The sequence below is a fragment of the Protopterus annectens genome, chromosome 9.part0, assembly GCF_019279795.1.
Source record: "Protopterus annectens isolate FY-2018-M chromosome 9.part0, PAN1.0, whole genome shotgun sequence".
In the NCBI taxonomy this organism is placed as follows: domain Eukaryota; kingdom Metazoa; phylum Chordata; order Ceratodontiformes; family Protopteridae; genus Protopterus; species Protopterus annectens.
In genome coordinates this window covers 506,020,162-506,038,330 of record NC_056743.1, presented here as the reverse complement: position 1 = coordinate 506,038,330, position 18,169 = coordinate 506,020,162, and the positions used below count along the sequence as shown (strand labels likewise).

Below are 18,169 nucleotides of genomic sequence, written 5' to 3'. Positions count from 1 at the left end.
ATTTCATTATGGATTTAACCTCTTTTTGTCTTTCAAATAATTTCTTTAGTTTTAATGAAATTGTTTACCATCAGATTAAAGGAACAGCTATGGGGGCATCTTTTGCCCCCATGTATGCGAATTTATTTATGGCCAAATATGAATTAGAATATGTATATACTAATGAATTCTTTAAAAATTATGTACTTTTTTACTATCGCTACATAGATGATCTTGTTTTTCTTTGTAGTGGAGGTTTTGAACATGTTTATGAATTTTTTTCAGATTTAAATAATAATAGATTCAATTTACATTTTGATGGTTTACAATTTGGGAATAAAATCCATTATTTGGATATTTCATTACAGGGAGAAGTAGGTAAAAAGATTCAGACAACAGTGTATCGTAAATTTTCTGATGGAAATCCGTTCCTTTATGGAACTAGTTGTCATCCTTCACATACATTGTTGTCTTTACCGTATGGAGAAATTATTAGATTATTTAGACTATGTAATAATGAAACAGATCTAGAAAAAAATATTTATGATTGTATTACTATGTTTTCAAAGAGGTTATTGTATGGAGTTATTGAATATATCCATTAATAAATTATTAGACAATAATAATAACAATAATGTTTATCAATTAGGAAATAATAAGAATAAAGAAGATTATAATTTTTTACCATATGTCAATAATATTGGGAGTATTAACATAAAAAATAATAGTTTAAAAGTTTCCGATCAAGAAATTAAGGATGTTTATTTTGTTACCACTTACAATATATTTAGTAATAAAATTTGGAATATTATTAAGTATTTTTGGTATCTGATAGAAATCTTTGTAAACTTTTTCCTAATATTCCTAAAATAGCCTTTAAGAGAGGTCAAAATTTATCAGATAAATTAATTAAGGCTTATTATATTTCCCCTAATAGTCAAGTTTATCATAATATACAGACATATGGTACTTTTGCCTGTAATCGATGTAGTATATGTAAATATGTAAAGCCATATTTTGATAAAATTAATGACATTACTTATAAACCAAATAATGTTTTTTCTTGCAATTCTGTAGGTATAATTTTATTGTATTAGATGTCCATGTAAACTCTATTTATATAGGAGAGACAAAAAGAAAATTTAAAACGAGAATGCAAGAACATGTTAGGGATATAAAAAGAGGTATGTTAGAAAGTCCAATTGCTTCTCACTTTATAGAAGTCCATAGTGGTAGTGTAGATGTATTTGAATGTTGTGTTCTTGAAAAAGTATTGGTTAAAAAAGGTGACGATAGATTAATAAAAAAAATGTTTTATTGTATAAGGAAGCTATTTATATATTGAAATATAATACTATGTCACCTAATGGTTTAAATTTAGAAATGAATTGGAAAAGTTTATTGTAGCTTCTTAAATGTAACTAGTTTTTTATATACATGGTATTGAATAATGTATGTTACCTTTAAAATTTCTTTTAAATATAATTGATTAATTTAATACGATTGTTTAATTGATTGTAGTATTTATGAGTGGGTGTGTTTTGTAATTTATGTTCATTGAAGGCTATTATGCCGAGGCGCTAAGCTGTATTAAATTTTCTAAAGGAACTAGCGTTGTTTTCTTGGCTTCGGCCTGAATACATTTCAGTGTTGTTTGTGAAATAAGTTTACTCTCCCACTGAGGTGTTTCATGTCAGTGACCTCAAATGATAGGTGAAAGACCACCGAGAATTGAAATCTTGAGAGAGTGTAACTTAATTTGGTAAATTTGATTTAGCCACAGCATACTTGCATGCTGGTTAAAAGAAAATTAATTGTGCAGGGCTTACACTGTCAGCTTGATCCATTGATTTTTAAAACGATTTGGGGTCTACTGAGGAAGAACGTTCTAAACTTTCGGTGCTATGCTGGCCTTGTCATTCTCTTCAGAAACCCCTTTTTCCCTATTTTTACATGGGGTTGTGGTGTTGTAGCAATGTTAGTCAATGTGATTAAATCACCAAGAGCCAATGTATACACCACAGCGGCTTTTGTGTTGTATGATAAGTTCTGCAGTTAAACATCATTTATATTCAAAAGTGTGCATGGTTATTATCAACATGACCATTGTAAAGCATCCATTGCCCACAAGATTGAATCCAGGTGGCTGTAGCTGTTTAACAAGTAGTTAAATATGCCAGGATGGTCTGCACTCCACAAAGCAGAGAAAACAAATCAAGGTATTAGAAAAGTGAAAGGAAATATTCCACCCTCCCCAAAGATGAAAAAAATAATCTTGGAATATTAAAAAGATGAAGAAAAAATATTGAAATATTAAAAAAACAAAACATAACTTCTAACTCCCCAGCAACCCAGTGGGAGTCTATAAGCATCCTCTCATAAGCTGTAGGATACCTGAACACTCCTGGGTCATACAGAAGCGTGGAAAAAAAGTGGCAGAAACTGCATTCTGAGTATGATCCTGTGTATGCATAGGTACATAAATGTCCCATTTGTGGAAGACTATTGAAAAAGCAGTACTGCATGAAGAAATTCTGAGATACAATGACATTATTTAAAAACGTAAAGAATTTTGTTTTAAATTTCATCATTATTTTGTAGGAATAATAGACTTCTCTGTGTGGGTTATGCTGGTTTACCTTTGGCTGGCTTACTAATTTGATCATGAGGACTTCCCAGTTGTGACTAAATCACACCTGCTGTGGGTAAACCTAGCATAATCCTCGCCCAGTTGTCATTGATTATTGCTAAGCTGTAGCTTCCTTCAGAACACAATACAGCCTTCCTCATGGTAACTTGTCACATTGCTTCCGAAGTGCCACTGAAGTTTGTCCATTATGCACATTAACTGCAGCACAGATTCATTTAATGTGAGTTTTTGCAATGCCTGTAGAACAGTCTGTACTTGAAATGTGATGTTCTGTTTCTATACAGATTGTATACTTAAACCACAAAAAGAAAATAGAAGGAGCACACCAGGAGCCACCAAAAGTTATTTATTGAGCACTTTCATTTTTTCAAGTAAAAAACTTCATCAGAATATACATGCATCTACAAATAGCACATTCAGACCCAGCTTTAAATACCATCCTACTTCATTAATATTAATAATCAATTATCTAAAAGGTATATGCCACTAAAAAATTCAAACAACTATATGTGTGTGTGTATATATATGTATATATATATATATATATATATATATATATGTGTGTGTATACATCTATATCCTATACCAAATATGCATCCCATTATAGATAAGTTTTAAAACACAATAGTACAAGATATACAAAACATGCCAACACATATAAAGCCCTTAATTGTATGCATATATGAATACAAAATGTTTGAAAAATGCCAGACTAAAATCATTACTATTATATATTAAGGTAATTTTATAAATAACCTTCTGCTCTAAGCCTAAGAATAGGGCTTATAGAAATGTTACTATTAAGCCCTGGTTGTTCAGTGGCATTAGCTCTCATCTGCCATCTCAATTCTTCCAATTCTAAAAAATCATTTAAGGGTCCACCCCTGTCCCCCATTACTACTTGTTCTAGTATAGTAAATTTAAAACTATGCACGTCATTTTGAGGACATGTACAGCCAAAGCATTTTTGGTATCTTGTTTTTTTAATATCGTAAGAATGTTGATTAAACCCTAGTTTTAAGGGCATTGATGGTCTTCCCAATATAGAAGCTTGGACATGTCACAAAGAGCAAGGTATACTACTGACGTACTACAAGAATACTTTTTTTTTTGTATGTATACCTACCATAATTAGGTATTTTTACAGTACTCTCCATAATATACCTACATTGTAGGCAAAAACCACACTTGTACATACCACCTACCCCTGTGCTAATCTTGCAAGTTCTCTCTAACATATAAGTGATATCTTTTTTATAAATAAATTTGGGGGCCAATCCAACAATTTCTATAAAATCTAGACTATGAAATAAGTTCCAGTTATGGCAAATTGTCTACTACCATCAAATTGCTTATTGTAATTAAAAATACCCAATTTTTTAAAACCATCAGTCTCTAAACTGGGTCCCCCTGCTTATAAAAGGTTACCTTTTCCAAGCAGGGGAAAAATGGCCTCTCTCTCTCTCGCTATAACCACTTCCTGTAAAATCACATCCAAAAATACTTCAGGGTAACCCCTATAAGCATCCCTCTCAATACCTGGACCTGATTTAAAAATTCTTCCCACTCAGATACCATCCTGTCACCTTGTCCCTTTACCAAGGATTTTTTCTGATGGAGTGGATGAAAGCTGTTAAAATGTAAAAGGGTATTAGAATATGAAATGGGGATTGAGTGGTTCTATCTTTTTCTTTGTCGATTTTCCAATTTACAACATGATTGTATTAGGACTATTAGAACCTTATGGAGTTAGTTTTAGATACTAACGTCATTGTCTTTGAGGAGCAGTTTAAACAATGTAAGGGTGTGGCAATGAGGGCCATTTGTGCCCCTATATTTGTAAATATAGTTTTAGCATTTTGGGAACTAGAGTTTGTTTTTAATAGCCAATATGCTCAATATTGGAAATATCATAGGAGATATTTGGATGATATTATTTTATGGAATGGGAGTGAGGTAGAACTTAGTAATTTTTAATTTATATAAAACAAAGTACTGACTTTCTAAATTTTACTTAATAATAAAGGTAAGGATGAAATAAATTACCTGGACATTACCATTAGCAAAGATACAAAGACAAAAAAAGGGTTTAAAACAACTATTGTTAGAAAACCAACATATTCTAATACCCTTTTACATTTTAACAGCTTTCACCTACTCCATCAGAAAAATAATCCTTGGTAAAGGGACAAGGTGTCCGTCTAGCCAGGATGGTATCTGAGTGGGAAGAATTTTTAAATCTGGTCCAGCTATTGAGAGGGATGCTTATACAAAGGGGTTACCCTGAAGTATTTTTGGATGTGATTTTGCAGGAAGTGCTTATAAAAGGAGAGGTCTTTTTTTCCCCTGCTTGGCAAAGGTAGCTCTTTGCAAACAGGGGGACCCAATTTAGAGACTGATGGTTTTAAAAAATTGGGTATTTTTAGTTAAAATAAGCAAGTTGTTGGATTGGCCCCAAAAATTATTTATAAAAAAGATATCACTCTTAAAAATAATTTAGAGAGAACTTGCAAGATTAGCACAGAGGTAGGTGGTATGTAGAAGTGGTTTTTGCCTACAATGTAGGTATATTATGGAAGGTACTGAGGTAAAAATACCTAATTATGGTAGGTATACATACAAAAAGAAGTATTCTTGTCGTACTAGGTCAGTAGTATACCTTGCTCTTTGTGACTCGTGTCCAAGCTTCTATATTGGGAAGACCATCAATGCCCTTGGAACTAGGGTTTATCAACGTTCTTACAGTATTAAAAAAAACAAGGTTCCAAAAATGCTTTGGCTGTACATGTCTTCAAAAATGAGGGGCATAGTTTTAAATTTACTGTACTAGAGCAAGTAGTAATGGGGGACAGGGGTGGACCCTTAAATGATTTTTTAAAATTGAAAGAATTGAGATGGCAGATGAGAACTAATGCCACTGAACAACCAGGGCTTAGTAGTAACATTTCTGTAAGCCCTATTCTTAGGCTTAGAGCAGAAGGTTATTTATAAAATTACCTTAATATAGAATAGTAATGATTTTAGACAGGCATTTTTCATACATTTACTATTCATATATGCATACAATTAAGGGATTTATATGTGTTATGTTTTTTTTTTTTTTTGCATATCTTGTACTGTTGTGTTTTAAAACTTTATCTATAATGGGATGCATATTTGGTATAGGATATATATGTATGTGTGTGTGTATACATACATATATATATATATATATATATATATATATATATATGTATAGTTTGAATTTTTTAGTGGCATATACCTTTTTAGATTGATTATTAATGAAGTAGGATGGTATTTAAAGCTGGGTCTGAATGTGCTGTTTGTAGATGCTTGTATATTCTGATGAAGTATTTTACTTGAAAAAACGAAAGCGCTCAATAAATAACTTTTGGTGGCTCCTGGTGCGCTCCTTCTATTTTCTTTTCGTGGTTTGGAATATTTTGTGGACTTTTTTAGTTGAGATTGCATACTTAGTATTAGTTAAGAAAACTACCATTGTAGTTGGTGGCAACAAATAGAAGAAAAACTTTGAGGGTAAAACTAAGTAGGTTAAATCACAATAAACTCTTCTTGAATCCTGAATAGAGGCATGTCAAATAATTTTCATATGAAGTAAAGCTTTGGTTTATTCTCTTCCTGTTGCTTATTTGTACAGATTGCAAAATAGCATAATTGAACAATACAGGTAATTCATGTGTAAACTTGTGATGAGGCTTTGTGTTTACACAGAGAGGGTGTTCCAGTCAGACCAGTCAGATGCCAGTAACATTGTTTGACTCACTTCCTGGATGCCACAGGACTGTTGTGGTGGGGCTGTCTTTATTTTTCAGGAAGGAAAAGGTATTCCATCACTGCCTGGTTCTCTCAATGAATGCTTGTGTTGCTTGACTGAGAAATTCCTACAAGCGTTCTTTGTGTGTCTTTGTATAGAAGCTTGCACACATGCTACCCTTCAGGTTAATGAACAGCTTGACACTGTGTTTGCGTGTGTGTGCGTACATTCTATTATTTTCTGCAGGGGAGCATAGTGTAAGTTTTAACACAAAAAACCTTTACACTTGCACTGAGATTGATCACATGTTCCTGTCTCCCTGCTTTCACTCCCTCCAAAAGGTTTCTAAGTGGTGAAACAGATGTGTAGTAATGGGTGATGAGCACTGTCTTGGTTTGATCTGAAGTACGAAGAGAAAAACCGGTATGAAGTAGATTTTAAAAAAGTTGTCTTGCATGATGTGTTTAAAATATTTAATTCATTCTTTTTTCCGTTTCCTTAGGTCTACGAACTAGTAGATAAAGCTGCTGATCCTAAGGTAAGTGATCTACTGCAAATGTAGGTGCTCCAATATGGTTCCCTTCCCTGGTTAAAATATGCGAGAGCTTTAACCTGTAGCAAGTTACCATTGTACTGTTAAGCAGACAGAAGAATATTGTGGTTAAAAAGTTCACCTTTGACAATATGGTGGATTGATTAGTGGCTCCACTATTGAGTCTGTTGCCATGACGAACCTTACCGCAGTATGACTGTTCCACCTCAGCTCAACCCTTCTGAAATGTTATAATCTGGTAACTTCCTTGTCCTTTGCTTGCTCCCTACCTGACCACTGACTAACCTGAATGGTGACCTTGTCTCTCATGAGACGATTACCTGCATGCTCTAGTCAGTCAGTGGATGGCTGCAAGATTGAATGGAAAGTTGTATAAGTTCTTAGCCCATTGTTCAGGAATTTAACAGTCCTGGCAGAAGTGGGTAGGACTAGGGGATCGGCGTTTGTAGCAGTTGCTGAGAGAAGTGGTTGAGTGGATCCACAAATAGGTTTGACGAATTGAGCAGCATCTGTCAATGGTTCAGTAAATTCATCTCATTGAGGAAGACCTCCATTTAATTGTCTGACAGTCTAATTTGAGTTTATGTAGGCAGGGAGTGCATATTTCATAGTGATGTTTTATTTGGTTTATTTCTTAGTTTATAATGCATATCTCCAATTTTTGGCTATTAATTTTTATATCCTGAACTAATCCATAGTTTGTATACAGACTCCAGTGCCATGTGGGACATACCACATGATCCATTTGAAGTGACCATTTAAATCCATTAATGTTAGTGAAAATAAAGCCATTTAGCATGCATTGGTAAACAATTTTAGATCAAATCTCCAAAGAAAATGTTTTTTCAACTTTTTTATTTTATTTGAGTGGTAGAAAGCGTTGTCTGTTCTTTTAGTGGTAGTTTAGTTCTTGGCAATAAATGATTGTATTTGCTTTGAAATTTTGTCACAAGCAGAACTATACATGACCTGTTCATGCTTCAGATCAAATGAATTTAATAGAGAATGGAATTCTGGATTTATGAGAATAAAATGACACATGGTTGTTGGACTGTGCTGGAAACCTGAATTACAAAGCAAAACTGCTTTTGTTATAGCTGAACTGAAGCGTAATGTTTTGAAGTAAGTTGTTGTTCACCTCAGTTTGTCCTTCTGTTTTAATGTATTCTGTGCACGAGTCAATGCTGTCTCTTGGTTCACAAATAGCAATAATTAAAATGTATTTAGGTGGAGTAAGAAACATTTTAGAGAAGTTAATTTCATCCAGAAACCTGCTTAGAACAAAGGATTAAGGTTATGAACCATTAACAAGCTGTTTCCTGGTCAACATGTTTTGATTCCATTAGCCTCCATTTGCCACTGTTTGACTCTGAGCAATTCACTTAACCAGTAAGTACTCTAGGGCGGTGGAGAAATTGGACTAAGTTCCTTAGTGGTCTCCTGCGTGCCTGTATGTGGGAAGGAGGAGGGACATGGCTGTGAGTGTCTAAGGGGGGTTTAGAGATGGTGTCTGACTGAATTCACTTAACCAGTAAGTACTCTAGGGCGGTGGAGAAATTGGACTAAGTTCCTTAGTGGTCTCCTGCGTGCCTGTATGTGGGAAGGGAGGGGACATGGTGCTGAGTGTCATTCTAAGGAGGTTTGATCGTAGCCAGAGATCAGAGAAAGATGGTGTCTGACTGGGAGGATGGGATGTCAGAGCAGGCATGGCTCCCCTGTGGGTCCAAGGGTAGGGTACGTATTCAGGCTGTTCTCTTTTGCCAGTGCATTGAGGGATGACACTGCAGGCCCGATGTGATCGACTCTGTCTACTCTGCCTTGCTGCACTTGCCTGGCAAGTCTCTAACATGTTTGTCTATGCGTTGAGGAGGAGGACTCTGTACTCGGGTGTGCTTCTAGTGTGGAGACCAGTCCAGTACTGGTCTCACAGGAGTACTGCCGAAACTGGACTTGTGGAGACTGGGGCAATAAGGACAGGCAAGGACTAACTTCAGCAGCAGTGGCTAAAATAAAAAATCTGGATAGTTGCATTAGATTTGAAGAATGATTAGAGGATATTTTATAACTGCTGATGGGATTCCTTGTAGGTAATCATTATACATTTCTTTGCTTTGACCTTATCCGTTTTGAAGGCTTCTCTAATTGTTTAGCATTTGTGACCGTTAGCAATGGCATCTAGATATGTCTGTGCCTAATTTCTCCCAGATTGTGATTATTAGTGCACTTTACAAAAGTGATATTTCTCAGTTCCCATAGGCTTATACTGAAGAATAAAATCAAACATAAAACCTCTCAATATAGAAAGCATTTCTATGGCCCGTATTGTACATTGTTGAACAGAATATCCTTTGTAAAAGGACAAACAGTGTGGTATGTTTGTTTCAGTGGGAGGTGCTACGGTCCAAAAAACTGTTACTTGCCATTTTGAGTCATGTGGCAGCCAGCACTTTGATGTGAAATGCAGTATTGAACACGAAGACACATTTACATTATTACAAAAGTCTTTAATTTGGAGGAGAATATAGACCAGGATTTTCCCGAGATGCTAGCCTTGACCACTTAATTCACTTGCGGTTGATCTCTACTCATTTGAGCTTTGGCTATCCATTTTTTTCCGTCTCCTCCATCTCTACCTTTGATGTGTCTTGGTCATTGGCTGGGGAGGTCACTTGAAGTCTTGTTTTGATTTCAGGGAGAAGTGCACATCACTTCGCAAAAAAAAGTTAGAAATTATGTTACCTGTTAAGCTTTCTGTAACTGTCCTTATTGTTTGCCATAGAGGTCTTCAAATGTTAACGGACAACACAGGCATGGCAGCACAAGGACTTACTAGCTTTGTTTGCCATGCGTTGTAAGCAATCTGTTTACTGGATTTGATTACTGGGAAAGGTTTGAATGGCAATTAAACCTTTTTGAGTGGATGCCCAAGTAAGAAAACTCCAGCTGACAAATATATACACACAAAGTATTTACAATATATAATAAACCTTTTTGTGATTTTTTTTCTCTTTTTAATATTATTTACATAGTGTGCAGGGTTGCATTCATACTGCAATCTACAGAATACAGAGTTTTGTTCTAATTACATTCTACCAGTAGCAGTGATGGATATGTTTGTACAAGCTTCACTTAGATTTAACAAAGGGGTCAATACAGTCCTACAAATAATATATAGGATTGCATTCATTTTGTAGTATACAGAGTTACTTCTAATTACAGCAGTTATCAGTAATGCGTATCTGTCTGCAGACTTGTCACAAAATCAGCGAGGAATGTTTTGTTATAATGGAGTAAGAGATAATTGTAATACTACACTTGTGTAAACAACAGTTGCTTTGAGAGGGAAAGCGTGGTCAGCAGAATTTGTCCATAGGGAAAAATAAAAATTAGGAAAAATGTATGGGAGATATTACCTGTAGTAATGAGGTGTAAGGTAGGCTTTAGCGTGGGGAAATTCAGGAACACAGCCAGGAGTCTTAGATATTTTTTATTTGTGATCTAAATGATTTTAGGTTGCCTGTCTAAGAGGAAGAGGGATGTAGTTGCAGTTTTTTGGAGATATTGTTAAGAGTTTTATGGAGTCTACATACCTTCACCTAGTTCTGAATGCCCTCTGACTGTCTTAGTCAATATTGTTCTTTGTTTCTACATTGTTTGTTTCATTTACTTGTGTTTTTACCTGGGCTGAACCTGAAAAAGGTTCACGTAGGTCAGTGTTCTGTTCTGGCTAACAAGCAAAAATTAAATACATTTAAAATGGTTATACACTTCCTAAAGGATGTTGGGTAGGTGGCAGCTGAGAAGAAAGTGCAACAAAGTCATGGCACACAACACACCTGGCTGTATAGACAGGAGCTCTCTTGTATCCCAGGAAGTAATGTGAAACTGTGTACCTACATCACTGGAGTATCTGGTCATGCAGTGGGAGTACACCAGTATGCAGTACAGCTGTCTGAGGAAGTGGGGGTTGGCATTAAGAAAATCTGAATGTCTTTGTATGAGCTACTCACTACTTGTCTCTTGTGCCTGCCGACAGTGGTTGTGACCAGCTGAGATGAGGGAATGTATGGGACAGTAGAGCAGAATAGAGAGGAATGGGTGCTACCTGGGGAGATGGGATGAAATTGTTTTATAGTGTAAATCTGTTTCTGTGGCCACTTTATTAAGGTACAAGGGTGAATTATTGGGTGATTACCACGCTTGCACCGTGTGCGTTTCTTGAGAGTGTAATTTTTTTTCTGTGAGCTACTGCATGCTGCAGACTGTGATAGTGGTTGACTTTTGTAACTTTTTAATTTGGATCAAGTTAGTTGTCCTTATACCCTTTCTCATGCTGAAAACCTTGACTAGTGTTTTTGGAGCCATGACTCTGACCCTATTTTAGTACTTCTCTGAGTCTGCCTTGTTTCACCATTTTGTATAGTGACTTAATAGTGCATTCAGCCAAGAAACAAAGATATCTACTGCAAAGCTGTACATGGATCATCTGGCACCAAGAGTGATGTCTGAATGAGCACCCCTATGAATACACAAAATAAAAGTCCCCCAGATCTTAGGACAAATGGGGGGGGGGGTCCGATAGACAAAGCTATCATTGACACTAATGTGTACATGTACTCATGCCTGCACATGCATGCATGTATATATATATATATATATAACACACACACACACACACACACACATGCACACACAAGCCCTTGCCATCATTTAAGCAGCCATGATCCCTGTTCTAGCTACTAAGGAGTGGCATTTAAGCAGACATGATGCCATTTGCTGCTTCTTAAATGGTTACAAAGACTGGCTTGCATGGAGTGATTGCCACAACTTGTATAGTGCTGATTTTACTCCCTAATAGTTTACGTCCATGGCAACTACTCCTTTCACCCTACTCTAGCCATGGCTTCAAGCTACAGCTCTGTAGATTCTGAAGATGAAGAATCTACTCTTAAGGAACAAATTCCATAGATTAAGAATCACTTTGAGAATATGAAAAAAAAATTCAAACATCTGCTGCTGTTGTGAATGCCTTACCCCAACTGTGTTACTCCTTGCCAAAAGCTAAGCCATTCAAGTATATATATTTACCTTTTCTTATACATGCATTGTGCCACTTTCTGTGGTTGCTTGTGAAACATTGTATTGCAGTAATTTGCACCAGTGAAGATGATCATTGTCTGACTGTGGTGATTTTTTTTTAGTAAACCATGTGGTAATGGTCATTCTTTGAAGTCTGTAATTGTCATTCTTTAGGGCTTTGAGTAAGAACAGGAAGTTATGCTCTTCATGGTGGTGCAGGAGTAAGGTTGCGGCCGTACTGAAATTTAGCTATAGTGTACCATGCAAGATGCACATCCTCACTTTATTTTACAGAAATAGGTCTGTCTTCTGATGATTTTGCACCATTTTTAGCATTAGCTGAAAAAGATACCCGTAGCATATTGGTAGTATTAACAAAATTTGCAACTCTGTTAATGATGCATGAAGATGTCATTATCTCATTGTTTGATAATTTGTATGTTTTGTTTTCAGCTGCTTTCAGCATGTCCAGAAATTAAGTGGCACTTTATAGGACATTTACAAAAAAATAATGTTAATAAGCTCTTAGGTAAGTGATAACATTTTTAAAGGACTTGGTTCTCTGAAATTTTAAGGGTTAAAGGGAGAAACTGGCTTTTTTATTATCTTTCTGTGCTTGATATTTCTGCCATAATCTATGTAGAAATACTGCCATGTACTTTTGCTGACTTTATTGCAGTTTCATAAATAAAGGAATATTTTATGTTGCTAAAATAGGCACCAGGATAATTGTAAATGCATATTAATATTCCAGGCACATGAGAATGACAGCCAGAGTCTTTCCTGGAGGATGGTGTTGCAACAAAGGAATTTTTTATTTGAAGTGATTTTAAAGAAGTGAGCTGATGACTCATCTGCAGATGCGCATTAGCTTTCAGCACGACCGAAGCTACTTTCTTATGCATAATTGCAGCCTTATGTTACGCATCATCTTAGAATAAACATGACAGCAGTAACTCTGCACAGTCTTATCTGAGTCATGTTATTTCTTGTTCAGCACGACTTTGACTGCTTGTCAGTACTTCATCATGATACTCTGAGGCAAAAAGATAAGTAAACTATAGGGAGCGCAGACTGTTAAATGAAAAGCCTATAGTCACTTGAAAAGTTATTCAGCATTTCACTGGTCCTTTGGGGCTACATTTTTGAGAAATTGTTCAGGAGTTGGAACTCGTGTATACAAATTGCACTTGCTAGGCTGTATTCACAGGCTCCCTGCTGTTAAGACATTGATTTGGTTACTTATACAAAGAGGACTTTTTAATATTACTCGTTGAGTTTAGAAAGTGCACCAGTTGCAGGTTGGGCTAAAAATAGAGTTGAATGAACAGTTGGTCGGCGGGGTGTGGAAGACCACAATTTTCTGGGTGGGGAAATATGCCCTTTCCAAGAGAGAGTGCAGTCTTGGGAGTTAGTGTATATATTGTCAGGGGGTAAGGGCGATGCATCTCGACATATGAAGGGGGTGCGTTTTATTGTATTTTTTTGGGTTGTCAGTTTGCTAGTGCATGCATAGTAGCATGTTGATATTTTGTAGTCTTCTTTTTTTATTTGGGTGTTTCATTAAATTTCAGTATTGTGTGTGTGTGTGTGTGTGTGTGTGTGTGTGTGTGTGTGTGTGTGTGTGTGTGGTTATACACATGTTTATGCACATTGGTTTTACAGTTAATCCCTTCATTTCTGTACAATATATAAAGTTGCGCTATCCACTAATATTGAATTCTAGTGCTGTTGCACCTCAGATCAAAACGATCCTTACCTGCGTGTGATCAGTCGCTTCTCTGTATGATGCCTAGAGATGATGCATGCCCTTCATTTCACTTTATTAGTGAGATGAAATTGATCTAGGTATGCATGAATGCAGAAAGAGGCAGTTTATATGCAAATGTAATTTTGAATCACATGCAGCAGAAAATTTTGACTTGCGTACAGTGGAAAAGGGTAGCATATGGTACTCAATTTCTGACCAGCGGATAGAGTATTTAGTAGCTTCTGTTGTAATATATTTAAAGTGTTCTACATTGATACCGGCTGTGTAGTATACTGGTATTGATGTTAGCATATGCAAAGATATTTCCAGAGTAGGGCAAATGACAGAATTATTTTTTCTGTTGGCAAGCCTAGTCACTTGTTTTGTGGTAGCCTGCACCAGTCCACTGTTGAAGGATGTTCAAGGGTGTCCTAGCCATCAGTAACACTGTCCCATTGTATATCACAGTTTGTTGACCACCCAGTTTGCACTGTCCATTATATGCCTTAAGTACTGTCTACTGATTAAAGATGCATTTTTCTTTAGAGCCAACAGTACAGTGTGGGATTGTTAGTCTCTACTTGTACAGTGAATTTCACAGATGATATGTTTAACTCCTGACAAGTATGGGTACAGTCCCTTTTACAGTACAGGACATTCTTTGGATAATTGTTTATCCCTTCCACATGTGTTCTCATGATTTCTTACAATATTGTTTGTTGCACCACAATTCTACTTGCTGTTTTGTACCCTGAATAATTAGGATACATTCCTTTAAGCTTTGAACCATGCCCAGATTTTCTGTATAGTTACAAATACAGGCAGATAGGATTTTAATGTGCTGCAGAGCTTTCCTAATCTAATTTGGTGGTGGTGGTGGGGGGGATGACGACGACGACACTACAGTAAAATAATTTAATTGTGTAACTGTGGCCTGCTTTGTAGGGTTAATTGATCTTATATTGTGGTATTGGAGAACTTGTTTTATGAGTCATTAATAGTACAAGAATCTGATGATGTCCTTCTTATTCTTCCTCATTGATGGGTCACGGATTTGACTCTGATCCGACTCGGGTGCATTTTTCAGACTTGGATCCCAGTCTTGAGCTCCTCCCTGTACCCACAATGGTCTACACTATCCCCAGCTTCCTCAGATCTCATTTGCTGCCACTGCGATTAGAAGCGGATTTTCAGTCTTGAGTGAGATAATGACCTCTGGGAAAGCTAAGTTGAAATTTTCTCTCTTGAAAATTTGGTATAGTTATCCTCCCCTCCCATTTTTTGAAGGTGTTACGGAATGCTGCCATTGTTTTCTCGTAAGCTTCTGCTTTTCTTTTTAAGTGCCATTGGCATTTCTGGCTTTATCATTCTTAAAGTGCTTACCATGGTGTTAAAGAGTATTAAATAGTTATACAAGTTTTCTGTAGTTAAGTATTTGTTATCTTTTCCTGGAATTTAAGTTAGAGTTGAGAATTATGTCTCTGTTGTCAGTGTAGCTGCCTGTGCTGACTGAAACTTCTTAGATGTGTCGGATAAGCCATTTGGTTTTAATGTTGCTCTGAGACTGGGCATATGGTTTTGTTATTCAGTGTCTACCGTTAGTTGATTGCATTAATACGAGCAGTTTGAGACTGGTTACTGTCATAAGAACGAAGATGCATTATGTTGACTGTGACTTCGTCAAACTGTAAATGTTGAAAATGCAAAATGACAAAGTGGCTTTTAAGCGAATTCTTTTCTTGGGAATGAAGTCGCTTGGCCGCTTCTGTCACTTTGCAGTTTTCAGCACTGTAGTGCGATCTTGGAGTTGGTATATTTAAGTAGGGGGGTGTGGGGGACACAGCCCCTCACATAGGGGGTATGGGGGTGAAGCCCCCCACTTAAAGCAATGTTTAGTGTGTTTTTTGGGGAACAGTGATTTTTTTTCCGTGGGAAAAAAATTTGCTGTTCACTCTTTCTTGTTTTCATTCTTTTGTGGTTGATATAACCACGTTCAATCTTTTGATCGTTCGCTGTTATAGACTCGATGAGACACGCCCACAGAGTCTATTAATTTGCTTAGGTACATGGAAGCTGTTTTCAACTGATACTGTTACTTGTTTGTATCCTCCTAACCACATTATTCAGAACTTTGGGTGCTACCTGCATCATGGTTAAGGATTACAAGTAATAGGTAAACGGTATTCCCCTGTAGAACTCTTATTACCCCTGTAACAGCCTGCATATATTCCACGTTTTAATAACGGCTAGGGTTGCTTTCCTTACTTAATATGTAACCTTGGTAACTGTATTGTTAGTTGAAATAGCTGCCTGTATTTGCCTTACTTTAACAACTGCTATGAACGTTTTTTTTTTTTTTTTTTTTTTTTTTTTTTTTTAGCTCTGTTAGTGTCTGTGTTTTTCTAACAGAGCTAAAAAAAAACATTCATAGCAGTTGTTAAAGTAAGGCAAATACAGGCAGCTATTCCAACTAACAATACAGTTACCAAGGTTACTAGCTCTGTTACTGTCTGTGCTTTTCAACCCGCGGTGGTGGTGCTGTGGTAGCGTTGTCGCCTCACAGTAAGACGCTGTCCGGTTCGATTCTCCGCTAGAGCGTCTTCTGCGTGGAGACCTGCATGAATGCGCGTACCTTCGTTGAAGGTTGTGCATCAGGGCTGGTAACTCAGCATGTAAAAATCAACTACCAATCATTAGCGGACCGGAGTTCTGCTGTAGCAACTCCTAGCCGGGAAAAGACGAAAGACACACACACACAGTGTCTGTGCTTTTCCCCGCACTTGCTAAGCAGCCTACAGCGGTTTTCTTTTTGTCCCTTAACTCCCTTCCCACCAAGCTATATTTTATAAATTTTACCACTAGGTGGCACTGCTCAACCACTTATAAGGTAAAGATCACTTGGATCATGTTTATGTTCTCTCTCAAGCTATCCCCCACTCTTATAGCATATTTACCCCACTGTCCTGCTTTGACTTGTGCATTGTTTTATTACCTTTCTCCCCCCACAGCCTAGACTTACCCCTGCTGTTCTTGTACTTCATCTAAGATCCCACGTTTCTGCTACAGCTGGCTGATTAGTTTCATCCAGCCACCTTCTCTCCAGGTACCACACTAGACTGGATCCTAGTATTCCATCCTAATAAAGTCCTAAACTCTGGCATTACACCTGACCCTATAGGTGACCACTTGCCAGCTTACATCCACCAAGCTACCCCCTCCTCTCCTTCAATATATTCATACACGTAACCTCACAAACTCTAACCCCACTACCTTCTCTGACTCCCTAAAACAAACTGGAACCCCCTAAAAACATTTCCACTAGACAATGCCGTAGAATGTTTCAACTCAACATTCTTAAAACATCCATGACTCCCTAGCTCCATCAAGAACAAAAAGAGTAAAAACCAAAACTGCCCCATGGCTAACCAAAGATACCAAAAAACTTATGCTACAAAAACATACCATCAAAACAAGCAGCCAGAAACTTTTCTTGCGTATAAACAACTCCGTAACCTTGCTAAAATACAAATCATCAGAGACTATAAGTCTTACTATATCAAACTCCAGTCTAACCAAATCAAAAAAAAAAACAGTTGTGGAATTCCATTAATTCTCTTCTCAACCCAGGTACCAAAAACAACCCCTGCCCTGACACCAGCAAATCTGATCCTGAAATGGCCTCTCTATTCAATTCCTTCACCAACTCCATAGCAGAACTGACCAAGACCTTCCCTAACAATAACTTTTCCCATCAACCTATCCAGTCTTCCTCACCCCCTACACCACCCTCTGCCCCCAATCCTCCTCCAAAATTTGAGCTTAAACCCATCTCAGCCTCCCCACTTAAAAAAAAATACTCTCTAAATTAAAACTATGCTCCAATGCCCCTACAATATCCCATCCTCCTTCCTAAAAATAGCCACAGATTGTATCGCTCTCCCAATTAGCATCTTGATCAATAGATCCATGGTGGAATCTTATCTGCCCAAATTATGGTGTGCTTCCTTTATTCTTCCTCTCCAGAAAGGAGGCAAAAACTGTAGCATCTCTAACTTCCACCCCATAGGTATCCTCTCCCCAATCTCAAAATATCTGGTAAAATGCATCCACCTTCAGCTTATGCCATTCCTAGCCAATCACCAACTAATCACTCCAACCCAACACGGCTTCCGACCTGGCCATAGTACTATCACTGCCCTTCTCTCCGTAGACACAATAAATCTTGCCTGTGAGTCTGGAAAAATAGTATCAACAGTTCTACTAGATCTGTCCAAGGCATTCAATACCATCTCCCACACCCATCTCTTAAACCATCTTTCTAACCTTAATCTCTCCCAGAATACCTTTATACTGGTACTCTAGCTACCTCTCTGACGGGTTTCA

General features: G+C 37.0%; 1 protein-coding gene across 2 annotated transcripts in view; it reads left to right on the top strand.

Moving 5' to 3' along the window:
- Positions 1-18,169, top strand: part of LOC122811302 (pyridoxal phosphate binding protein) — a 274,466-nt gene that overhangs the window by 39,371 nt on the left and 216,926 nt on the right. For both annotated transcript variants that reach the window (XM_044083062.1, XM_044083063.1), the window contains exons 3-4: positions 6,907-6,942; positions 12,490-12,565. In XM_044083062.1, coding sequence (XP_043938997.1) covers positions 6,907-6,942; positions 12,490-12,565 — 112 coding nt within the window. The remainder of the gene's footprint in view (positions 1-6,906; positions 6,943-12,489; positions 12,566-18,169) is intronic.